The following is a 25948-nucleotide window of genomic DNA, read 5'->3' as shown; positions in this document are numbered from 1 at the left end:
GATTGTATTAATATTATATGTTTGGAACTCTGTATTTTGATATGGCCTATGGGCTAATCAATAAACTAAACTATCTAATCATTCTGTATAGCACTACTATTATCTCAACAAATCTGGTGGATGCTAGATTGGGAAAGGCTGGGGAAGACAGTTAGGACCGTGGTCTGACTCTGTACAAAGCAGTTTCTTATAAGCCAAAACAGAGCCAATAGATGAAAAATCAGTGTCCCTCCATATCTACCCTGCTTTCATAACCAGCTGTTTCTCCTCTTAATCCTCTCCTTGACATCTACCCTGCCCCTCCCAGCCTGCTTTCATCAGATATACTCCCTTCTGAACTGCCCAATGCACACAGCGGCCTTGACTTTAGCACCTTCACCAGCTATATTCCGTCTGCATGGCCAGAGTCACAGAGGAAAATATATTACTTTCACTGCATCAAACCCTCCGGGACTGTATTCTTGTCCCTCGTTCCTCTTTCTCCAATTCTTCTCCCCCCCCCCACTTTCTCTCTTTTTCACTCCTGCTCTTCATTTCCAACCATTTGAAGCCATTCCTTCTGACCCAAGCCTCCATCTCTTCTACTTTGACCAGTGCCTTCCATCTGCTCTATAACCCAGGATTTATATACTTTTCACTGAGCTGCCCCATGAAGAGTCTTTTTAACGGAGAACTTCCTGGGCAACAATATTGATGGCAATCTGCCATTCCCTTCTTCCAAAAGATCCTTCCAACTTCCCAAGCTAACCTACAACCTTGTGGTCTCCTTGTGGTCTCCGATCCATGGAATGATCTTGGTCTCGGCTCCATAGAATAATCTTGTTTAGCTTTTGGGGGATCAGTCAAAGTCAGTTGCTGCTACTTCCAGTATTGCTACGCATCTTCTGGAGGTATTTCCAATCACAAGAGCCCTCTTAAGATAAAAATATCCAGGCATTCTGGACAATTTGTATGTAAGCGATTGACTTGCCAACCAAATCACACGACAAGTAGCAAAATTCTGTCTGGCAGTCTGGCAGATACAGCCCTGTTGCATGGAGAAGCAGGAAGTGAAGAAAGGGAGCAATTGAGATTGTATATTAATGTACTTTACTTTGATTTTTTTTGTGATTTCACGGAACTTGTATAGCTTTTGTCTTATTTATCATTTGAAGCAAAGTAATCACTCTTTGATCCTGATCTGAGGTTGTAATCAAGTTGATTGACAGGAGACAGAGATAGCACTAGAAAAGCCCATGCTTGTTGCCTGCTTCAAACCTCGTGTATATTTTTTGTATATAAAATCCAATCTTCCTTTTAAAAAAAAGCAAAATTAAACGTCTAATTCTTAGCTAGCCTTAGAGATAAGATGTAGGCAGTTCCTGAGAATATAAGCCAGCACAAGACATCCTGTTGTTTGAGGCAAACACTCTCATAATCCCACCATCCTCACATTGGATGCTAAGGTCATAGCTGTCTGGACTCTGGTCCTATTTCCATTGCCTCCTTCCTAAACTATTGCAAAAAAGCTATGGAAGGAAGGGGGAAAAATCTTCTCCTTTAGCTTTGGATTCCCCTGATATCTCTGCGACATTCCTCCTTTGAGGGTGCTTGAATCCCTTTCTTTTTATTATGCTATCCCTTTGCGTTCTGAAAAAAAAAAAAAAAACCGGGCAGGAGGGCAATTACAGCAAACATCAGCAGGGGAAGCTCCAGACAGGCACTTAGAGGAGAGCCAGATGGAATCCCAGCATGTCCAGGATAAGCTCCAGACTTGTCCTCTACAGGCTCCAGCTATAGGATCAAGCCAGCTGGTTCACCGGAGAATGGTAGGGAGGGATAGTTGCCAGAAAGGAGACTGAACCATCAGAGAAACAGCCATAGAATGCATGACAACACAGAAGGGAAAAGTCAGCTATTGTGTGTACCCAAGTAGATAACCTAAAGACCGGGAACATTTTAAAACCACAGGCTTCCTCTAGCACAATCTTCCTCAATCTAATATTTTCCAAAGGTAGCAGAGCACCCTTCCTTTACCTCCAGCCAGAGGACCCATTGGTTGGATTGATTAGAAGTGATGGGAGGTCTAGGACAACCCGTCGGATGTCCAAGGACTGGGGAAGTTTGTTTGGGTAGAACTGCCTTCCTGGCAAATCATTCCTGTATATCTATTCCTCATCAGAAGTAACAATGATAATGGCAATAATGGATCTCCTGACTGGGAGCAAAAGCTGGCTGTTGACAGGCACAAGTTCAAAGGTGGTTTTGCAGCAGATGTTAATGTATTGTATTCAGTGTGTATGTGTATGAAAATGACAACACGGATGCACCAACTTTGACTTGGCAGTAGTTTAGCTTGTTCAATATTTGTGCTTACATGTGAAGAAGAAACGACATATCTGAAGCAGAGGTAGAAAAGCTTATTTGCTTAAGAAAGCTATATAGAAGGTGGAATTATATATATATAGAGAGAGGGAGATGTAGGTATTTAGCAGTATTTTTCCTACCTTATAATGTCTGAATTTTCATTATGCCCCCAAAGAAAGATTTTTGTAAAGGAGAACTGTTACAATTTGGGAAGGCCAAAGCTGAATGTAGTCATCCTAGAACAGTTTGGCTGGCTGTAATTAAAATCCAAGTTGGTTATTGTTAAAATCAAAGAGGAGTATGAATTAATAATGAAAACTTAAATAATAAGAGTGAAATCAGGTATGATATATATACAATGAAACCTTATACAGAGAATTAATAATATATATGATCAGGGCTTTTTTCTCATAGAATGCCCAGAACGGAGTTCCTGCACCTTTTTTGGATGGAACCTTGTAGGGTAGGCAAGGTGGGTTGTATGACGTGTCTCAGTTCCAGCACCTTTTTCTTTTACAAAAAAAAAAGCACTGTATATGATCCAGATCAAAATAGCTAGCAAAAACTGCACTGCTCTATTGTTTAAGAGAAATGTCTCCAGTTATAAAATGTAAACGTGTAGTGCAATGGCCATCTTTAACTGATTGTCAATAAAGGACTGGTTCCAAGGAAGGAAGGGAGGGAGGGGGAGGGAGGGGAGGAAGGAAGGAAGGAAGGAAGGAAGGAAGGAAGGAAGGAAGGAAGGAAGGAAGGAAGGAAGGAAGGAAGGAAGGAAGGAAGGAAGGAAGCTTTTGCCATAGTAGAAAAGCAGAATAGAAAATTTGAGTGTCCTCACTATGAAAACTATTTCTGTGCTCCTGAAGAAAGTGTTACGGAATGGAATGGAAAAAGAGAACAGAACAGAACAAAATAGAATAGGCCAAGTGTGATTAGACACACAAGGAATTTGTCTCCGGTGCAGAAGTATAATAATATTGTAGTATAATAACTGTAGTATAATAATACTACAACCATACGACATGGGAGAATATACTTAGACAAAAGACAGAACTGTGAAGATTAGGTGTTCAGCAGAGTGATGGCCTGGGGGGGGGGGGCAAACTGTGTTTGTGTCTAGTTGTTATGGCATACAATGCCCTATAACAGTGGTTCTCAACCTGTGGGTCGGGACCCCATTTGGGGTCGAATGACCATTTCACGGGGGTCACCAAACCATGCTGTCTGCCATTTTTTTTCCCTTTTCCCTAGCTGTCCTACTCCCTCTTATTGGTGGCCACACCCACTTGGGGGTCACCACAACATGGGGAACTGTATTATGGGGTCACGGCATTAGAAAGGTTGAGAATCACTGCCCTATAATAACATCCTGAGGATAGGAGTTGAAACAGATTGTGTCCAGGATGTGAGGGATCTGTGATTATTTTCTCAGCTCTTCTTCTGACTCGCATAATACACAGGTCTTCTATGGAAAGCAGCCTGGTAGCAATTGTTTTTTCTGCAGTCCTAACTATCCATTGGAGTCTGTACCTGTACTGTTTAGTTGCTGTACCAAACCAGACAGTTATAGAAATACAAATGACAGATTCATAATTCCTCTGTACAACTGTATCAACAGCTCCTGGGCCAGTCTGAACTTCTTAAGTTGACGCAGGAAAAACATTCTTTGCTGTGCCTTTTTAATGATGGCTCTAACGTTAGGTGTCCATTTCAAATCCTGGAAGATTATAGAACCCCAAAACTTAAAGGATTCTACTACTGATACCATGCTGTCAAATATAGTAAGAGATGGTTGATTAGGAGGGCTCCTCCTAAAATCCAGTCTCATCTCTACAGTTTTAAGCATGTTCAGCTCCAAAGTGTTCTGACTACACCACAGGACCAGTAGTTCAACCTCCTGTCTATATGTGTCTTGGAACATATGTTTGCAAGAACATACTGCAAGTGCATAAGCAATGCCCTGCTGGACTGAACCATTGGCCCATCTAGTTCAGCAATCTGTCCTCAGAGTAGCAACCAATGGAACAAGGAAGCCCATTCACCTCCCAGCAGATAACCGTCTCATGTCATAAAACTTAACCACTGTTGAACTGTGGTGGAACAGTGGTTAAATTGCAGTATTGCAGGCTATTTCTGCCAACTGCCAGCAGTTCAATTCTGACTGGCTCAAGGTTGGCTCAGCCTTCCATCCTTCTGAGGTTGATAAACTGAGGAGCCAGATTGTTGGGGGCAATAAGTTAACTCTGTAAATCCTTAGAGAGGGCTGTAAATCACTGTGAAGTGGTATGTAAGTCTAAGCGCTATTGCTATTGCTATCCCCAAGGCTTCCATTGACTAGCCCAACTTTTTTAAAAGTCAGCCAAACTGATAACTAGCACCACACTTTGTGGTTATGTTTTATTATTTTATAAAATGTAGTGTTTCAATACTGTTTTGAAGAGTTGCAGGATGTATAACTGGGAGCATAGCGTATGTATACAGATAGCCCTCAATTTACTACCATATTTGAGTGAAATTATAGTTCTAAGTCGTTGTGGCCCTGATTACACCTGTGAATATTTTTGAGGTTACAGATCAACATTAGTAATAATAAAAAAGATTGATACGATTAATGTGCCCCAGTTTTTACCTGAGGAAAAATGATCATTCCAGCCCATTCTTATTTTTCAGAGGTTGATGGCAGCGAAAATGATTGCAGCCTTTTTCAAATTGCTTTTGAAGGACTTGGGAGTCAAAACGTCAATATCGAAATTCTTCCCCCACCCCAATGTTTTGCATCCCTATTCTTTGCAAAATGTCCTTAAATAACTTTGCAATATCAAAAGTGTAAAGTTATTCCATCTGCAGCAGCAGATGGACGAATGGACTTGCAATAAAGACCAAGAGGGGGTTTTCTTTTGAGAGAGAGAGAGAAGTAGTACAAGAAATTATTTTGTAGTTCATCACTAAAACCATGCATGCATACCATCGCTCTCTCACACACACAGAACGCAATTAATCCTTCCATGCAGACTCCATAGAAATAAAATAAAAATAATTACGCAGTAATAGGTGGAAGGAGTTTCATGAGACATACATGCAATACGCGCAGTTGTAAAATATTCCTTGGACAGGGAATATGCTGCAACTGAGAGAAACACTGCATTTTCCAGTGAATGCTGGAATTTCTGAATGCTCCAGAAATAAAGAGTGACTGTGGAAAAATAACACTTTCCCAGAGAAATCTTGTGAACCTGGTGCCATGAACAGAATGTGATTTTATAGCACAAAAGCCCTGATGAGGCAAGACATTTTCTCCCCTCCTTGCGCCTCTACACTTCAGGCTTCTTTTGTTTCACTATTTAGCTCTGCTCCAAAAGAGCCTGACCTTGTTCAGAGGGACTTCACACAGAGAACGATGCATCCATTACTTTTGTTTTTTCTCTGAATTTTTCTTTGAAGTTTGCACTGAGCTGCATTCACCTGTTTCTTCTTATCTCCAATCTAAAACAATTTGAATAGTTTTGCTAGCAATTTCCCTTAGTCTGGATGTTTTTATGTGCAGTATTTTCATTACAAGGTGCATTTTGTGTAGAATATCCATCCATCCATCCATCCACCCATCCATTTGTTCATTTATCCTCTGAAATTCATGCATCTCTAAATGTTGAGCTATATTGGTGTATTATTTTAAGAATATGTTTTTAAATCAAACCACACTAATTTCTCCCATCCCTGCCATGTCATATAAGGATTGCTCTCTTGAAAGCTGATATCCTGTCGCTTCCTGAAAGTGGCTTAGTAAAAAATATTTATTTATATTTCATGTTTCTAAATCACCCATCTCCCTCATGAGATCTGCACCACCATGAAGTCACACAATCAGAAAGGGGGGGGAGCTTTATTTTCTCTGCTTGTCATTCACTCACACATATTCCTGCATGATTAGCCCAAGTATCTCCTCCCCACTCTCCTTCATTGCTTCAGTGTCCTCACTTCCAGAAAATGAGTCACCATTCAGATATCACAGCCTTCCCCAACTCAAAGTCCCCCAGCTGCATTGACATGTCTAGCCCAGCAACTATCTGGAAGGTACTCAACTATCTGGAAGGTACTAGACCATCTCTCTCTCTCTCCCTCCCTCCCTCCCTCCCTCTCTCTCTCTCTCTCTCTCTCTCTCCCTCCATCCCTCTCCCTCCCTCCCTTAAAATCCCCAACCATTCTTATTCCCTGGTGTCCATGTGGCTGCTTAGAAGAATGTAAAAGGAGAAGGCAAAAATTCATAGCTCATTTGACAGGTTGCTTTTCAACACAGTTTCTTTCATGATGGTTGATATATTAACCCAACATTATGCATATCATGAGATTGTAGAGATTTTAGACAAAGAAAGGAACCTGACCTGGTTGTGACATGGAAACTCGTCTTGAGCAACTGCGGCTTATTAGTCACCAAAACATGGTCACCCCCCCCTCAAAAGGTTAAAAAAAACTATCCCTAACAAACCAAAGTTAGAGATATTAAGAGCTGAGGGCAGAAGCTGCAGAAGGATTTTGGGGTCTAGAAGGAAAGCAAGTTTTAGATTTATTGTGACTGTTTCACTCTTAGGGGAAAATGCTTTGGGATTTTTCACTGCCTCCAAAGCCAGGAGAACCTGATCAGCAGCTCCATTGTCAGTAGTCAGAAGTCCTGAACTGGATCCTACAGCTCCCCTCACAATTCATGTGCTCCCCTTAGGGAAGCGTATCATACAGAGAGAACTCCAGCCCAAGGGAATTACTATTTTTTCCCAGTTCAGGAAATTTAGTTAAACCTAATGATATTGGCCAACAGTTTTGTTAGAACAAAAGACAGAGAACCGATTTTTGGCCAAGGAATTGTAGACGTCCAGGGGTTACAGTTGAGCAAGGGAAGGATTGTACCATGATCAGAGTCTCTTTGAACATCTTGCTTGCAAGATGGCCTAAGAGATTAGGGCAAAAATGTTCAGAGGAGATAAAGGAAATACTGCTCTGTGCAGTCAGCCATTAAATGATGGAAGTTGTTGCCTCTGGATGTAGCAAGGCAATTATTGTGGGTTGTTTTAAGGAACCTGAGGAGAGCAACTCTCATTCTTAGCCCTAAAACTAGGAAAATAAACCTCTATTGACAGGGATAGTAAATTTATTACCTTTCTAGGTGCATTGAGACAAACAACAGGTGAATGTGATGCATCTCTGAATTGTGCTGGATTATTTGAGCGGCAGTTTTTGAAGAAAGCGTTATTCACATGTGGATTTTGATTTATTTATATATTATTTTGGCTTGTATGAAACTACTGTACATTTCCAAAAAGTAGTGGAGTAGAGCGTAAGTGCCTCTAAAGGAAGAACTTTTGTATATCCTCATTTTAAACAAAAAACCTTTCCTGGACATGCATCTGCCAATGATTTTTAAATGAAATATCCTGGGGATGGGGGAAAGTACTGTTTAACTTTTAATCTGCTCAGAATGGCAAATCTTAGTGGGTGCTGAAATGAGATTTGAACCCAACTCCATTCTATGTTTGCCTTCTTCTGTTGTAGGTTGTAGCCATCCCAAGTACTCAAAAAGACAGGAAGCCATCATGGAGTCTACTAACTTCCCATTGTTTTGGTTCTGGTCACTGTGGGCCTTAGGATCTGGCCCAGGTTGGGTACGTAGCCAAGCAGCCACCCAGCCACATTCAATCAAGATAGAAGGAGACATCACTCTTGGAGGGCTGTTCCCTGTGCATTCCCGTGGCCCAGCCGGAGTACCTTGTGGGGAGGTGAAGAAAGAAAAGGGGATCCATCGGATGGAGGCCATGCTTTACGCTCTGGATCAGATCAACAGTGACCCTGATCTGCTTCCCAACATAACTTTGGGAGCCCGGATCCTGGATACCTGCTCTCGTGACACCTATGCCTTGGAACAATCATTGACTTTTGTCCAGGCACTGATTCAGAAGGACACTTCCGATGTGCGGTGCTCCAATGGGGAGCCACCCATCATTGCCAAACCAGAGCGTGTGGTGGCTGTCATTGGGGCCTCTGCCAGCTCTGTCTCTATTATGGTGGCCAACGTCCTTCGCCTCTTTGCTGTAAGTAGAAGGCAGGCCTTTCACACGACATCATTTGGGGGAAAGGAGGTTGGTCAGCAAAGAGGTGATAGTAGCTACAGCTTCCTAGGTAACATCTGGATTCCTGTCTCAGGAGATGATATTTAAGATGGTGGCCGTCCTTAAAGGGTGCATTTGGAAAGTCGCTGCCTGTTTGGGAGGATACTGCAGGGCACTCAATTGTGGTTCTACAAAAAAAAAAAATGAAGTGTAAAATTTAAAGCACAGGAAAAAAAATATCTGTAGGAAAAATAAATATTTTCATCAATAAAGATGGAAAGAGTTGTATTCTGACCTATGGCCCAGAACAAGTTGGGTAAACTGGGCCTGGAGAGCAGAAAACACATGGAAGATATGATAGCATCATCAAGTACTAGAAAGGACCACAAAGAATAATAGTTCTCCATCATGCAAGCTTCCAGATGGGTTGGAAATTGTGATTTCCAAAATTCCCCAGGTAATATAACCACTGCTGAAAATTCTGGCTCTACACAAGACAGATTCCCCTGGGATTATAAGGGAGGGGAAAAAAACTCCCTAAGAATAGTTCAGCAGTAGAACCAGCTACCCAAAGACATGCTGGTTTCCCCTTCACTGGATGAGTTCAGACAGAAGCTAAATAGGCATCTATCTGGGATGTTTTAATCTGGATTCCTGCAGGAACCAAAGAGCTAAACTCAGTCGTCTCAAAGAGCCCTTCAAACTTAGAACAGCTACAATTTTATACTTAACCCGAAGTTTATTAAAAATGATTTTAATAGCAATTTCTAATTATTGCTAATAGTTAGCAATATTTGAGGCCAACTTTTTAAAAAATTATTGGGCCTCATCTGTCTTTTACTTCATTTACATTCTAATTTGGCATGGTGCATTTAACAAAGGGTTCTGTGCGTAAGAAATTCTTAGGAACCCAGCAATGGCGCAATCATTCATAGCATCCTAAACCATAATGTGGTTTCATTTAAGCCCCAATGTTTGCAGCAAGGAAGCTCTGCAGGGACATTACCAAAAACTGAATCTCCCTCCAAAATTGATGAAAAAGCAGGAAGAAAACTAGTCTGAGCGGACGACACAAAGGCTTCCAAAAGAGATAAAACCTTGAGGAAGCCTTCATGTCCAAGACTTTTTCCCCACTGGGGAGCATCACACTGTATCCATGGAGATCAGATCTCTACTGAAATTATGGAAGTGTCAGAGCTGCTCATTGTGGTTTGTGTGGTTTGTGTGTTTTACTCTACAAGCCAGCATGTTGCCAGAATAGAGCTACTGTTAAAACCCAGTTGGCTTTAGCACATGAGACAGGAGGAATGTCATCTTTTCTTGTGCTCATGAACACTTTTTAAATGCATCCTACTTCATGCGAAACAATGAAACCTTGAATTGGTACTGAGGCTGACTCTGATGTCCCCATCAAATGAAGTAAGGGAGTAGTTAACCAGAGAAAGGGACATTTAGCAATACATCCTGGAATTCTTTCTTTCTGGAAATATGTTGCATGCCATGCCTATTGAGCAGCAAAGATTTTTTAAAAATACTTTTAATATTTTAAAAATGATAGTATTTTTTTAATATTTCTGGACCTTTTAACATTTTGTGATTTCACTTTTGAATCCACTGCTGCTTATTTATTAAGATATTGTGAATATAGATAGATAGATAGATAGATAGATAGATAGATAGATAGATAGATAGATAGATAGATAGATAGATAGATCGATCAATCTTTGGTTATTCGGGTTTTCTCCCGCATAAAATTGGAAGTGTCTTGGCGACGTTTCGACGAAGTCTCATTCGTCATCTTCAGGCTGGTGCTTTCAGCTTCGAAGGAGCACAAAGCTGAAAGCACCAGCCTGAAGATGACGAATGAGACTTCGTTGAAACGTCGCCAAGACACTTCCAATTTTACGCGGGAGAAAACCCGAATAACCAAAGACCTACATACAAACACCCACGAAAACCTCAGAAAACAATATATATATGTATGTATGTATGTGTGTGTGTGTGTGTGTGTGTGTGTGTGTTGTGTGTTTTTCTTTTAATGCACATAGTTTTAAATGTTTTATCTAGTTTTGTTTTGTCTTTGTAATTTTTTGGGGGGGGGGAGTTTATATTTTAACTTTTTGAATAAAATAAAATGTAAGCGATAGAAGAAAAAGAAAGAAAAGGAAATAAGATATTGTGAAAATGGATCTAAGATATTTATTTGTACAGGGTAAATGTTGTCACACAGTTATGGCAATTATTGCTTTGTTCATGACTATTAATGGGAGCCATATAAATGCCATAAATCAGTCAACAAAGAAGCTTAAGCCTCACTCGGGTCATTACTCCCCATCTCTTAAGAGCATTTTTGCTTTGTAACAAAAAGCTACCATTTAGCCTTAATATTGTGTCAGTACTGGGAGGATTCGATAAAACACAATGGATTAAAATAAAAACAGGGAGGAGGACAAGATGTGAGCTTGGTGAGCCTTTGATGGTACAGTACAGAAATATTTTTACAAAAGAAATAGGTTCTGCAGAAGGACTAAAGGGATAAGGAAGGGCTGGAGAGGAAGGGTGGAGGCTAAGGATAATTCATCACTTTTAACCCGTGATTTTCTTCCACTTCTACAGATTCCCCAGATAAGCTATGCATCCACAGCACCAGAACTCAGTGACAATAACCGCTACGATTATTTCTCCCGTGTGGTGCCTCCTGACTCTTACCAAGCTCAAGCAATGGTAGACATTGTTAAAGCACTAGGCTGGAATTATGTCTCCACCTTGGCCTCTGAGGGCAACTATGGCGAGAGTGGGGTCGATGCCTTTGTGCAGATCTCCCGGGAAGCTGGTAAGAGGAGTTTGGGAAATGTCTGAAGCCAATGATGGGGGTCAGTAAAGCTGCTAATTTCCTGGAAAAACAGCCCATGAACAGACACATGAAAACTGCTTGAGGTTGTTCCATGTTCAGGGAAAGGGGATCTCTGCATGGCATCAGAGATTGGCTCGTATTTTTGCAGTGTGCAAATGCAATGAAAAAAAAAGTCCCACACCTGAGCCCTAGGCCAAGTCCACACTGAAACAAATGAGCTTTTGATTCTGGATTAGCTGTGCTCTGGATTGCTGCCAGTGGAGAAGGAGAGGGTATAGACAGACATGATGGAATGTGAGATCATGGTAGCTCAACAGGGCAAGTTACATGCAACATAAACCATTTCTTCCATATCTACTGTTCGATAGCTGGGTCACATTCATCACATTTTAATCTAAAGTAAAATAGAGTTGTGGGTTTGGGGTGCAGCATATCTTCTGCTTAGCCTCTAGGTCAGTGGTTCTCAACCTGTGGGTCGGGATCCCATTTGGGGTCGAATGACCATTTCACGGGGGTCGCCAAACAACCCAGTCCGCCATTTTTCTCCCTTTTCCTTAGCTGTGCTACTCCCTTTTATTCTATTGGCTTTTGAAAGCCAATAGAATAGATTCTCTTGAATAGAATCTAATTCTATTGGCTTTCAAAAGCCAATAGGAATTGTCCAGGCTGTCTCTGCCCTGCTGAGTCCGCCAAAAGTCCCATTCTGCAAACGGTGCTGCACCAGTTGAGTAGTCCTCGACTTATGACCAGTTGAGTAGTCCTCGACTTATGACTGGTTGGGGGTCACGGCATTAAAAAGGTTGAGAACCACTGCTCTAGGTCATTATGTGAACTCAAAAATATGGTCATTGGAGAGGTTATGAAAATATGGGCAATTGAGATTGGTTAACATGGGCTGAGCATTTGTATTGGTGTAAACCTGGTCACCCTGTGAGTTTTTGCTCTTTTTATCCCATGACTGATCCCTGACTGATATCAGTAGCAAACCACTTCTGTATTGTTACCAAAATACCTACAAGGACACATTAGTTATTGGGAATCAAGGTTAATTCAAGGAAGATGCTATTTTTATCTCTTACATACACAAGCCACTAATTTGTGAGATTCCTCCTTTCCCCAAATTATTTTTAGGAATAAACTATTGGTTTTCACACTTTCTGTTGGCAGCAAATATTTTGCAGATTTATTTGGCTTCCAGGATCCTTTCCCTCTCCCCACAGTGAGCATAATAGAAGATTTAAGGGTAAAATCTAACACAGTGGTATCTTGGTACTGAACTGCTTTGAAACTCATCAGATTTGGTACTCAATGCATTTTGACGTGACACTTTTGTCCTGGTACTCATTGTTTGTTTGATACTCAATGCACAAGTTAGAACTTGTCAGTGTCGGCTGCCTTGTGACTCACTTCATTATTCCCTATGGGGAAAAAATTGATACTCATTGTTTTGCTATTCATTGTGTCTCCCAGAAACAATGAGTACCACTGTATAGCCTTCAGGTGTTAGGTCTATAATTCCCAAATTCCTAACCAGCAAGGCTGTGCTGCATGAGAACTCAGGAAATAGTAGTACAGTATTCATTCATGGATAGCTTTCTCTTTGGAAGTACATGCACTCTGAAATTCATGAGGTATGTACTCAGACATCTTTCAACTGCCTATTGAAGATGTATCTTTTCATTCCCTGTATGAATGTTGTTCAAAAGATGAGGGGTGTTGAAAAATTCAAGTTGGCTGTTGCAACCAGGTGATCAAACATTCCATTTTAAATTGCTTTGAGATTTGCAGTAATATGAAGTGGCATATTAATAACAGGGCATCCCTGTGTATCATACAGGGAATGCCTGGGTGAAAAAATGGTCTTCAATAGGAGCTGAAAGATGTATGAGTACATACCTCATGAATTTCAGAGAGCAGGTGCTACAAAGGGAAATGAATGCATGATGTAAGATGACATGCAGTGGTCCAGGCACAGACAGTAGATGTTCTATCTGTATTAGTTTGCATTGTTTAGGTTGGGGAGTTGTTTAGGTTGGAGAAAGGGCTCAGTTTTTATCTGGGTACCTGTCTCCGTAGCTTAAATAGACTTTAGAAAGGAAGGTCATAAAGTAGACCATATTTTCCTTCTTGACAAACTGGAAAAATATGGGCTGGGTGATCCACTACCAGATGGATTCAAGGTTGAACAACCATCACCAACATGTGATCCTCAATGGGTTTATGCCCACAGAGAGTATGCAATGGGATACCTCAGGGTTCTGTCCTGGGCCCACTAAGTCTTCATAAACGGCTTAGATTAGGGAGTAGAAGGCATGTTTATAAAATCTGTGGATGACACAAAGCTTGGGGGAGGGGGGAATTGCTCTGAAGACAGGCTCAAAATCTTGATAAACTTGAACAAGATCCAAAACCAGATCCAAATGTTGTTCAGCAATGAGTAATTGACCAGATACAAAAGTCAATGCAGTTTTGGGCTGCATGAATAGAGATCTAGGCTCAAAATCACACAAAGTGATAGCACCCCTCTATACTGCACTGGTCAGACCACACCTGGAATTCTGTGTCCAGTTCTGATCAGCACAAAACAAAAAGAATAGTGAGAAACTGGAAAGAGTGCAGAGAACAGCAACAAAGAAGATAAGTGGCTTGGAAGCTAAACTCTATGAAGAGTGGTTAAAGGAACTTGGTATGCTTAGCATAAAGAAGAGAAGGCCAAGAGGAGACATGATAGCAGTCTCCCAATATATGAAGGGCTGTCACAGGGAATGAAGAATAGATTTAGTCTCTCTAGTGCTTAAGAATAAGACAGGAATCAATGGGTAGAGCTTTATAGTAAGCAATCAAAACTTGAACCAAGGAAGAATTTTCTGACTATGAGAGCTTAGCAATGGAACAGCCTGCCTCCTAGAGCTGTTGGTGCTCCCTCACTGAAAGTTTCCAAGAAAAGATAGGACAGCCATTTGCCCAAAATGGTATCATATTCCTTTGCCCAGTCTGCTGCAGGTTATCTTTCAGTGATGACAGGTTGGAGAGAGTATTAATCCTCCTCCAGTAAACACTTTACTCACTTTAAATCCCTCCCTCTCCAAGAATCCTCATTTTATCTCTGAATAAAGAAAAGCACAGGGGATATGTCAGACCCCATTTGGAATACTGTGTCCAGTTCTGAAGACCTCACTTAAAAACAGATATTGATAAGACTGAGCAAATCCAGAGAGGGGCAATAAAAATGGTGCACTGGAGAAATGGAATATGAACAGCCTGGAAGACAGAAGGGGAGTGGAGGACCTGATTGAAACCTTTAAATATATTAAGGGTGTGAATAAGGATCTAGAAGGCAGTATTTTCAATATTAAGCAAAAATCAAGAATACGGGCTGGGGGAGGGGGCATAACCATAAACTGATAGTTAGTTCAAAAGTAATGCTACGAAGTATTACTTCACAGAAGAAGTAGTGGAAGCTTGGAACCAGCTTCCAGCAGAGGTATTAGGTCAATCAACGATTACTGAGTTTAAATGTGCTGGGGATAAACTCATGTCCAAATAAAAAATAAAAAATTAATTAAAAAGAAAACAAAACCCACAAGAAAATAACCTCAAAGGTCAGGCTCAATGGACCACTAGGTCTTCTTCTGTGGTGAGTTTTCTCCATGTCTATATATGGTGCATCTAACCTAGTTTGGAGCACAGGAAATTCTGAAAAGCCTCTAGTGAATGTGAAGCTTTCTTGAACCCATTTTAGCAACCAGCATAGCTTTGGGCTGTGCCCAGGAATATGAAACATCAGCAAAGAATCAGGACAGAACAACTGAGAGATAGTTCAAAATAATAATCTTTGGGACTGAAGAACAGAATAGGAACGTAGGAAGGAGTCTTATTCCAGATCAGATTACTTGCCAATGTAGACCAAGGTAACATAAAGCAACCATCAGCTTTCAGGATCTCAGGCACAATGGAGCTCACCATGATCTGCAACCAATTTCTTTTTAAATAGGAGATGTTGCACCTTCTGTGTATAAGGCAAATACCCTCTAAACCAAGTTTTCCCAATCATTTCCTAAAACTTTTTCCTACCTGGCAGGTGGAGTTTGCATTGCCCAGTCCATCAAGATCCCACGGGAACCCAGGCCAGGAGAGTTTAACAAAATGATCAAGAGACTGATGGAGACTCCCAATGCCCGTGGCATCATCATTTTTGCCAATGAGGACGACATCAAGTAAATGCTCCATCTGCTTTTTTTCTTTTGTACATTTGTGTTCTGGCTTCCTTCCAAGAGTTGCGAACATGTTTCCTCTTCTGTTTCATCCTGACAACAGCCAGAATGGTGGGTTAATCTGATCCAAAATTATCAAGGGAACAGGATGGCTAAATCTGAGATTATTTTCATCTTAGTATGATATGCAAATAATAATTCAGGGAATGGTTAAATTAAATTAAATTAAATTAAATTGAAAAGATGGTTTGTTCTTAGCCTGACTAGTTCAACTGATATGCAAATATGTAGTCTGTTTATGGTTCCTAGTTAGGCCTGATTAGATCTTGTGGTCCATCCAAATCTCTTATCAATCCAGAGAGGTACACAACAAGAGTAGCTAAAAAGGAATAAAATCGAACCAAGAATTAACTAAACTATGATTAATTCATTCATGAGTTTTAGACTAGATCAAAAAACTTGATCAAAACACATCATGCAAAAAGTAGGCAATTTCAAATCCACAGTTGGCCTGCCAGCTCCTATTTTTTAGCTCCCAGATCACAGCAGATCATCCTGCTGAAATCTGTCAACAAAATCACTCATTTGCAACTACATAATTTTCAGCAAGTTTTCGTAAAATATTAACTCTGTCTTTAACTGATGCTAGATTTAATATACTCCCACAACCCTCAACACACTACCATTTCCCAGAGTCTTTCCACCATTAGATATGTCTCTTGCTTCCCCCCATAAATATGTAAATAAATTGCTGCTCACCTCCCAAGCTGGAAAAAAGGTGTCTATTCCTGACTCAGCGCAGCATGTAATAGTATATAGTCCTAGCCTAGCATTAACTGCATGATGACTTATAGCCTAAGTTCTGAATTCACTAGTTACACTTTCCCTGTGGCTGAGTTGCAGCAGTCTCCATTCAGTCTTGAGTTTGCAGAAGACTATTTCAGTATGAAAGTTCTTCTCCCCACTGAAGACCCCTATCTTGCCTTTAGTAATTTGGTTCCTAGTCCCTTGACTTGCCTAGGTAATGTTAGACAGAGCCTAACAGATTATACAGATCTTGAGGTTTTCCTGGCATCAGTTGGAATAAGGAGCAAAACACCGATATGGCCAAAGTAAACTCAAGTTTATCTCATGCAAGAGCTGGGGATAAGATGTCCATGCAACACAATATCATAGGGACACAGCAAAAAAAAAAAAAAAAAGGTGACTGACAGAGCATGTTTTATCTTGCTTAGGGATTAGTCATGAATGTCTCTCATTTTTCCATTGCACCCCTGCAGACGAGTGCTGGAAGCTGCCCGCTTTGCCAATCTGACAGGGCAGTTCCTCTGGGTAGGTTCCGACAGCTGGGGCTCCAAGATCTCCCCCATTCTGATGCAAGAAGAAGTGGCTGAAGGAGCAGTGACCATCTTACCCAAAAGAGCCTCGGTTGAAGGTAACAAAGGCTTAGACAGAGCAGAGGAGAGCAGCAGCGTGCAGTATGGGAGAGTGGAGAGAAACACGAACTGGCTGAAGTCACATGACACAGCTGGCCCACTCTGCCATGACTCCAAGATCCACTCTCTTTCCTGAGACCTGGTAGAAAATGACCAGCATTGCCCTGGGCAAACTGGTGGCAGATATCCCTCAGAATGAATGTCACTTCTGCATTTGTTATTCTTCCTGAAAAGACAGGGTGGGTTTTTTTCCTACCTATCTCTATCCCTTTTCTGCCTGTTTCATTACTCCACATTACTGATTAGATAGTAAAATAATGGGTGAGAGGGGACTCATATTAATACCCATTTTACAGGGTCACCTACATTGACCACCAGAGGAAAGTTTAACAAGAGCTGGGGATCAGAACCATAAAAATCACAGTCACCAACAGAGGGCAGAAAAGTAACTCTTGCAGCTGATGGCCAGTTAGAATTAGAGATCCTTAATCTCAGACTACATGGACAGACTCAACCACAGTTTCAACTGGGAAATTGTAAGCATCTTAGACCAAGCTAAATCTAAAACCACTAGGAATTTCTGAAAGTTTGGCATTCAGGCAAATCAGCCATCAGCAGACACATAGAAATAAGCCACATTTATACACCATTGAAAAAGGACAATAAAAAGGCTAAGAAGGAAACAAAAAGACCAGAATGCATCCTCTCCAGCAGCTTACACCCAGATAAGTAGGGATGAACACCAAACAATTAAGTAGAAAACAATATCATAATTAAGGGTAACTATCAAGGAGAAAACCACACCAGCAATGCTGGCAGGGCAAGCTGCTGTAATTAAACAGGGAGCAAACTCCGTACTCACTAGCACTGAAGAAGTTAGTCAAGTAATGAAACATCCACAAGCAAACAGCCAAGCTCAGAGAACACAGAGGATTCCATGATTAGAGCTTCGCTATCCAATATGGTGGCCTTAACTTAGTAGCATATGTGGACAAGCCTTCCCAACAGCTTGCAACCCAGATGTGACAGTCCTAGTTTAAACCAATAGTTATCTTCTTTCCTATGTTTGCATGACATGGCTATGCATGGGAGTTTAATTTCAAAGTGCCATGCTTGGTTTGGGTAAAACTAACCCTCTATAACTTACAGCTGGCACAGTTTAACAATGACACATATGTCCCAGTTGCATATGTGTCAAGCAAACAAAGTAGATGTTTGGAAAATGCAACCTTAAATAATTATTTTCCCTGTTCCTTCATTTCCTATTGAGCATAGCTGCATATTAATTCATTTCAAAAAGACATTTCATTCTTAAGCTCTGCTCTCTAAGAGCCTGTGAGGGTTTTAAAACGCATTATTGGCAACTAATCCATTTTAGAGTGATAGAGAAGCCATGATTTAATAGACTTAAAGCAACTCTTCAGAGCTGGGAAGACCAATGAGTGGGAAGACAGATGTCTTCCTTCCTGTTCTGCCCCAGACAGATACTTGTGCTTAGATATTTCAATCTGCTAATGACTGAGACCGAAAGACTTTGTTAATGTCTCTAAAATAAAAGGATACATTATGGTGACAAAATGTAACAGAGAATAGGATTCTCTCAAGGGAACGAATTCTGTAAGATAAAGTTTGACTGGCAGGAATGAGTAATGTTCCATTCTCCTGAAGTTTCTGCTTGATAGATAAAAATCACCATCTCTACATCCAAGTACTTGATGACTGGATGCTGACATACATTCACACACATCTGGCATGAGAAATAGCCACACAACATACTCCTTTGCTCTTAAAAGTGATCCACCCTGAAAAGCCAAGAAGGAAAACTTTTTTTCATATGGAAATAACACTGCAATTGAGAGATGAAGCAGCTGATCATGATTCAACTTCAGTAACTACCTTAAAAAAAACATTGACAGTTCTTTGAAAAAAAAATGACTGCGCAGCTATGATCCTCCTCCTTGTTCTTTTTCCAGGTTTTGACCAATACTTCACCACCCGCTCCTTGGAGAACAATCGGCGCAACATCTGGTTTGCTGAATACTGGGAGCAAGACTTCAGATGTAAACTGACCCGCCCAGGGTTCCAATATGATGAAGGCAGCCGCAAATGTACTGGTAGGGCTATTCCTGATGTGCGGAGCGAGGGAGGGAGGGAGGAGTAAAGCAAGGGGAGTTAATGCACAGAATAATTGCTCCAATGAATAATTCCCCAATTACACCCTAATCCCTGGTTTTGAGGTGATTGTGGTAGAAAACATCACAGAGCTTCAAGGCCTAGGCTGTTGTTCAACTCCACAGGAAACAGAGGAGATTAGACTTCAAGTGTCCCCCCTCTCCTTATGACAGAAAGAAAGCAAGGAGTCCCTGCCTCCTCTCCAGGTGCTGTTTTTTCCTGGAAAAATGTCCAACTCAGCCTCCTTTTCTATGCTGTTTTTAGTTGTTTTAGTGACTCCTTCAGTAGTCAGAATCCATTTGTTCCCCTTGATTTCTCAAGCCCATCTCCAAAGTTCCCCAGTATTTCCCACATCCACTTCTCTTCCACTGAACTGCTGGCAATTGAAGGTGCATGGTAAAGGTGCATGGCGCCTTGCCCAAAAAAAATTAACAAAAGTTGACCAAGAAAATTAGGTTCAGCCTCCCTCTCTCAACAACTGAGAAATTATCAGTCGCTACACAAATTGTTCAAGAAAGCAGACAGGCAAGATTAAAACACTGCAACTGCTTTGGAAAGAAATCCATCAAAAGTCAGGAGCTGGCAAAAAAGGAAGGAAGAAAAAAAAGAAAGGAAGGAAGGAAGGAAGGAAGGAAGGAAGGAAAGAAAAAGAAAGAAAGAAAGAAAGAAAGAAAGAAAGAAAGAAAGAAAGAAAGAAAGAAAGAAAGAAAGAAAGAAAGAAAGAAAGAAAGAAAGAAAGACCTGCCAATCTGGCTTAGCATCAGTGTCCTAAAGAGTGGGATGTGGAGAAGGAGGTTTTCAGGGTTTCATAGACAGCCTCGTGAATGGCTATTATTCTTTACATGAACTAAGGATATGTCTGTTTACAACGGTAAGCTTAGACATCCATAAGTACAACTTGCACATCACACATTGCCTTGATCGTGACATGTAACCCGACCTCCATTCCCATGTACACAGTTTGTACTGACAAAGGAAATCCTCTCCTTGACGTTGCCCTTGTCTCATCCCCATTTAGTGCGTAGGAGAGCTTTAAGTCCTGATTAGTTGTGCCTGTATGAAAGCAGATTTCCCCTCACTCTAAGACTCTCCAAATACATCCTCAAGGCATATAACGTTTGTCATCATTACTTGGATGCAATCCGAGGTTATGTTTTGGAAGGGTTGGAAGTGTTGAAACGCCTTCTCCTGCCAACACTAGCCAGCTTCCACCACAGCCATTTCTCCCCCATCTTTGCCTTCCAGATTTCCCCAAAGGGAGAGCAGAATTGCTCTATTTTAGGTGGGAAGAAGGAGAGGCATACATTTGCAAGGGATTTAACGTTCTGGGATGGTAAACGCACCACTTCAAATTACAGGTGCATTTGCTTACTTTTGGGGAAAAAGTTAAAATCTCTGCAAGTCACAAACCTAACCAAACAGCAAGTAGATTTGGAGGAATATGGAGATGGCCTGAAGAAGGTATTCAACAGCCATTATGCAAGCATCCAGCTCAGCCTAGGTCAGGGCTAGGCAACCTTGGCTGTTTTATGACTTGTGGACTTCAACTCCCAGAATTCCTGAGCCAGCCAGCCTAGATCAACAGGACTGGGGTGGTGAGTTAAAAAATCAGGATTGTCCTGCTTGGATTCTCGTTACTACAAGTAGTCCTTGACCTATGACCACAATTGAGCCCAACATTTCTGTTGTTAAGTAAGACAGTTGTTAAGCATGTTTTGCCCCATTTTACGACTTTGCTTGCCACAGTTGTTAAGCGAGTTACTGCAGTTGTTTAAGTTAGTAGCACAGTTGCTAAGTGAATCTGGCTTCCCCATTGACTTTTCTTCTCAGAAGGTCGCATAAGGTGATCTTGGGACATGACCTTGGGACACTGCCACCGTCATAAATATGAGTCAGTTGCCAAGCATCTGAATTTTGATCGTGTGACCATGGTGACCCTGCAATGGTCATAAGTGTGAAAATCAGTCATGTCACTTTTTTCAGTACCGTTGTAACTTTAAACGGTCACTAAAAGAATTGTTGTAAGTCGAGGACTATCTGTATAAAGAGGGGTGGAGAGAGAAAGAGAGAGAATCTCTGTCAAGCTTTGAAGATTGAGGTCAACCCTTTGAAATAGAACAGGACAGGAAAATGGACATCCCAAGAACTACTGCAACTCTGTTATTACAATATAAGATATGATAACAAAATAGTGAAAGCCTAACAGATTTTCTCTGTTCCCTTTTATACCAAAGACAATCAGGGCAGGGTAATCCTGATTTTTTTCCTCACCCCACTCGCATCTAACCAACTCAAACTGATGTTGACATAAGAATTGTTGAATCCCCTTTTAAGCCCATCTCCATACTCTTCTATAGTAGGCTGTGCTTTAGTGTTTTAGCCTTGTACTTTTCAATTTGTTTTTTTTCTCTTTAGTATGGATGGAAATTGATAGCGGCACCCTATAAGGATCCATCTAGCCTAATTTCTTATTCTGAGCTGGGTACACACATTCATTTGCTTGATATAAAGAATAGAAAACTTGACTATCATAATAAATTCTGTTCTACTTCAGAATGGAGGAATGCACAAAACGTTTTGCTTATAGTAAACTAAATAGCATCAAACCTTCCCCCCCCCCTTCTAAGTTACATTGTTAATACAGCCAAGAACAGGGGATGCAATATAATTTATGAAAGAAATTACAATGCTGCCCAAATATGAATCATTATTTGGGTAGCTATTTTTCTTGGAAAACAAAGTTGGTATGGCTCTGATGAGACAGGTAACCAAGTTATCACAAAATAGAAAAGAACATCTAAAAGGCCAGAGAAATTAAAAGAAGAATCTTGCATCTCAAGAAAAAAAAAAGCAGAGCAAGAGATAGCTGAGTCTTTCTGGGGAAGAAATAGCAATATCAATGCACTTACTTATATACCTCTTCACAGTGCTTTACAGCCCTCTCTAAGCGGTTTACAGAGTCAGCATATTGCCCCCAACAATCTGGGTTCTCATTTTACTGAACGAGGAAGGATATTATAATAATAATAATAGTAGTAAAGTTGGAAGGGACCTTGGAGGTCATCTAGTCCAACCCCCTGCTCGGGCAGGAAACCCTACACCATTTCGGACAAATGGCTGTCCAGTCTCTTCTTAAAAACTTCCAGTGTTGGAGCATTTACTGCTTCTGGAGGCAAGCTGTTCCACTGATTAATTGTTCTCACTGTCAGGAAGTTTCTCCTTAGTTCTAGGTTGCTTATCTCCTTGATTAGTTTCCACCCGTTGCTTCTTGTCCTGCCTTCAGGTGCTTTGGAAAATAGCTTAATTCCCTCTTCTTTATGGCAGCCCCTGAGATATTGGAATACTGCTATCATGTCCCCCCTTGTCCTTCTCTTCGTTAAACTAGACATACCCAATTCTAGCAACCATTCCTTATATGTTTTAGCCTCCAGTCCCCTAATCATCTTTGTTGCTCTTCTCTGTAATCTTTCTAGAGTCTCAACATCTTTTTTACATCGTGGTGACCAAAACTGGATGCAGTATTCCAAGTGTGGCCTTACCAAGGCATTGAAGAGTGGTATTAATACTTCGCATGATCTTGATTCTATCCCTCTGTTAATGCAGCCTAGCATTGTGTTGGCCTTTTTGGCAGCTGCCGCACACTGCTGGCTCATATTTAAGTGATTGTCTACTAGGACTCCGAGGTCCCTCTCACAGTTACTACTATTGAGCATGGTGCCACCTATGCTGTACTTGTGCATTTGGTTTTTCTTGCCTAAATGTAGAACCTTGCTTGGATGGAAGGCTGAGTCAACCTTGAGCCTGTCAGGATCGAACTGCTGTCAGTGGGCAGAGTTACCCTGCAATACTGCATTCTAACCGCTGCACCACCCAAGCTCAATTCTGTAAGCAAGGCACTAGAGTCAAAGAAAAAGCTTTCACAGCCAGAGAGTATTTTAATATCATGGGGTATTCAGAATTGCCAGTGGCTTTGACACACTTTCCCCACTTTTCTTCAGGAGATGAACGAATTGGCCGAGAATCAACTTATGAGCAGGAGGGGAAGGTGCAGTTTGTGATTGACGCTGTCTATGCCATGGCCCATGCCTTACACAACATGCATATGGAGCTCTGTTCAGGCCACATCGGGGTGTGTGACAAGATGGACCCCATTGAAGGGCGAACCTTGCTGCACTACATTCTGGGGGTCAACTTCAATGGTGAGATTGGCAGAGGATCAGCTTTTCAGCCAAGGTGCCGAGTTGTATCACTCTATGTCATGGATAGTATTCTACATTTGCACACATGGAGACCTGAGCAAAGGTTTAGAGCAGGGGTAGGCAACCCAAAACACTCAAAGAGCCACTTGGACCCGTTTCCCACCAAAAACAAAACACCGGGAGCCGCAAAACCCTTTTGATATCTAAAATGAAGATAACACTGCATATATCCTTTTTTACCTTTCTTATAGGTGTGTGTGTGTGTGTGCGCACGCGCGTGTGTGTGTATGTATGTATGTGTGTGTACACACACACACACACACACACACTAAAAAAAAAGTAAAAATATGACTCTTGGGAATATCCATACTATTAAAACAATGATCACCAAGAGAATGCTTTAAGAGAATAAAATTACATACACACACAGGTTAAAAAAAGGATATATGCAGTGTTATCTTCATTTTAGATGTCAAAAGGATCTCTCTCTCTCTCGTCTCTCTCCCTCCCTCCCTCTCTATCTGCCCTTGGTCTGCCACTCCTCTTCCCCCACTCTCTCTCTCTCTCCCTCCCTCCCTCCCTCCCTCCCTCCCTCCCTCTTTCTCTCTCTCTCTTTCTCCCCTCCCTCCTATCTGCTGCTCACCTGGCAAGCTTCAAGCTATTGTCCAACAAGATCAGGGGTAAGCAACCTCGTCTCTTTCATGACTCATGGACTTCAACTCCCAGAATTCCTGAGTCAGCCTACCTGGGCTAGCTAGCTCTCTCCTGCCCTTCCTGCTTCCTGCAGAGACGCAGCAAAGGGAGGAGCTCCGCCCAGAAAGCTTTTCAGCTCCTCGGAGAACACTGTGAGTACACTCTCTTTTACACATACACACACACAAAAACACAAACACACAGAGAGAGAGAGAGAGAGAGAGAGAGAGAGAGAGAGAGAGAGAAGTAGGGAAGCGCAATTCCTCTCTCTGTCTCTATCTCTCTCTGCAAAGGCAGAGGAGGCTGGGAGCCAGAGGGGAAGGCTCAAAGAGCCGCATGCGGCTCCGGAGCCGCAGGTTGCCGACCTGTGGTTTAGAGCAATGTAGGGCTGTGATCATGAATTGGCAGGCAAGTACAAATTTGCAGTATTCAGGGCAGGAAAGAGTGAGAAAGCTTTACCCAGATTCTGCAGCTTTAGATCACAAACCAAGGGAAGCTACATGTTGAGGTGCAAACCAACAGCTCCAGGTCAACATATTTGTTATGCCCATTTTGTAGGCATGTCATACTCAACATGTCCTATCCTTGCCAATAGATGACATGTCCATCTTCTAGAGAGATAGATAAGTGGAGAAAACTGATCTGGAGTTTTCTGTTTCCATCAATGCTTGCAGCAGGAAACAGTCTAAAAAAAGTTTCACAGGATTAGACCCTAAACCTCTTGTGTCTCACATCACAATAGCAAATCAAGTTTTCACAACAGCTAACCAAACCCCTCTGAGGCCCCCAAGTAGATGACCTACCACATTTGACCGTGGAGGCTGCCTACAACTTTTCTTCCCGCTAGTCTCTGTTGGCCAGTATCCCTTAGCATAATGTTGTCTTATCTCCTTTAGAGAATCTCCATCTTGAGGGATGTCAGTGTCTCCCTGTAATATTTTCCTTTCTGCAGGCAGTGCTGGGACACCGGTAATGTTCAATGAAAATGGAGATGCCCCTGGGCGCTATGATATTTTCCAGTATCAGCTGACAAATACTACAGCCCCAGGATACAAGGCTATTGGCCAGTGGGCAGAATACCTTCGATTGAATGTGAGTGATGCAGCATAGAATCAATCAATCGTCGTTGTCATCGTCTTTAAATCATGTTTATACCCTTTCTCCCCACCATAAAAATAAGGTGGAAAATATGATTCCTCTCAGCAGTAGATTTCCCAGCCTGATCTTCTGGGGCAGGTGGATCACCTCTGAGTATGTGGTTGAGTTTTTAGCTCTCTTTACTTTTCAGAAGTTCCTTCCTGCTCTGCAGTAATCAACACTGGGTACTTTGGAGTTTTGAAAAAATACAATCAACTGGGACTTCGCCTTGCTGAGATTTAATGAAGTCTGTTCCTGGCCACAACATCTCTTTCAGTTAAATGCCACCCAGCATTCCTAGAGTATACTGTCTTACCTTACCTTACGTATTTATCTATTTAACACATTTATATAGCTGCCCATTTCATTAACCAATAGTTAAAATAATATTGCAATTATTAAAACACTTTAAAAATAAATTAAAAACAAGACAAGTAAGATAAGAAAAGCAAGATTGCATGAGAACATCATCTAAATTGTTGCACAGGCTCCTCATGAGATCCCCACATTTTCAGAGCCTTACAAAAGGCTAATAGGAATGAAACTAATCTCATCTCAGGGGTGGATGAGGTAGGAGCCACAGCAAAAAAGGCACATGGTTTGGGTCCCATCAGATGAAGCTCTTTAGCCGATGGGACTTGTAACATGACCTTCGTGCTGGATCTGAATGGTGAATGGGACATCGTTGCATGTTATTTTAAGGTACCAAATTGAGAACTATCAAGAACAAATGACAAACTGCTATCCACTCTTGGATATATTCCTTCTAGTGCATTTCTATGATAGAGCATACCTGATTGGCTGC

At 41.4% G+C, this 25948-nt stretch overlaps 1 protein-coding gene across 5 annotated transcripts in view; it reads left to right on the top strand.

Moving 5' to 3' along the window:
• The window catches only part of GRM6 (glutamate metabotropic receptor 6), a 47182-nt gene that overhangs the window by 3568 nt on the left and 17666 nt on the right, over window positions 1-25948 (top strand). For 4 of the 5 annotated variants that reach the window (XM_039340235.1, XM_039340234.1, XM_039340239.1 and 1 more), the window contains 7 exons: window positions 7885-8420; window positions 11055-11271; window positions 15374-15509; window positions 16787-16941; window positions 18916-19056; window positions 23113-23313; window positions 24959-25098. In XM_039340235.1, coding sequence (XP_039196169.1) covers window positions 7885-8420; window positions 11055-11271; window positions 15374-15509; window positions 16787-16941; window positions 18916-19056; window positions 23113-23313; window positions 24959-25098 — 1526 coding nt within the window. The remainder of the gene's footprint in view (window positions 1-7884; window positions 8421-11054; window positions 11272-15373; window positions 15510-16786; window positions 16942-18915; window positions 19057-23112; window positions 23314-24958; window positions 25099-25948) is intronic. The other variant, XM_039340238.1, reaches the window with a different exon arrangement.

The sequence above is a fragment of the Crotalus tigris genome, unplaced genomic scaffold (genome assembly GCF_016545835.1).
Source record: "Crotalus tigris isolate CLP2741 ecotype Arizona unplaced genomic scaffold, ASM1654583v1 scf7180000017742.2353718, whole genome shotgun sequence".
NCBI classification, from domain to species: domain Eukaryota; kingdom Metazoa; phylum Chordata; class Lepidosauria; order Squamata; family Viperidae; genus Crotalus; species Crotalus tigris.
Note: the sequence above shows the minus strand (reverse complement) of the source record. Positions and strands in the feature narration are given on the sequence as shown.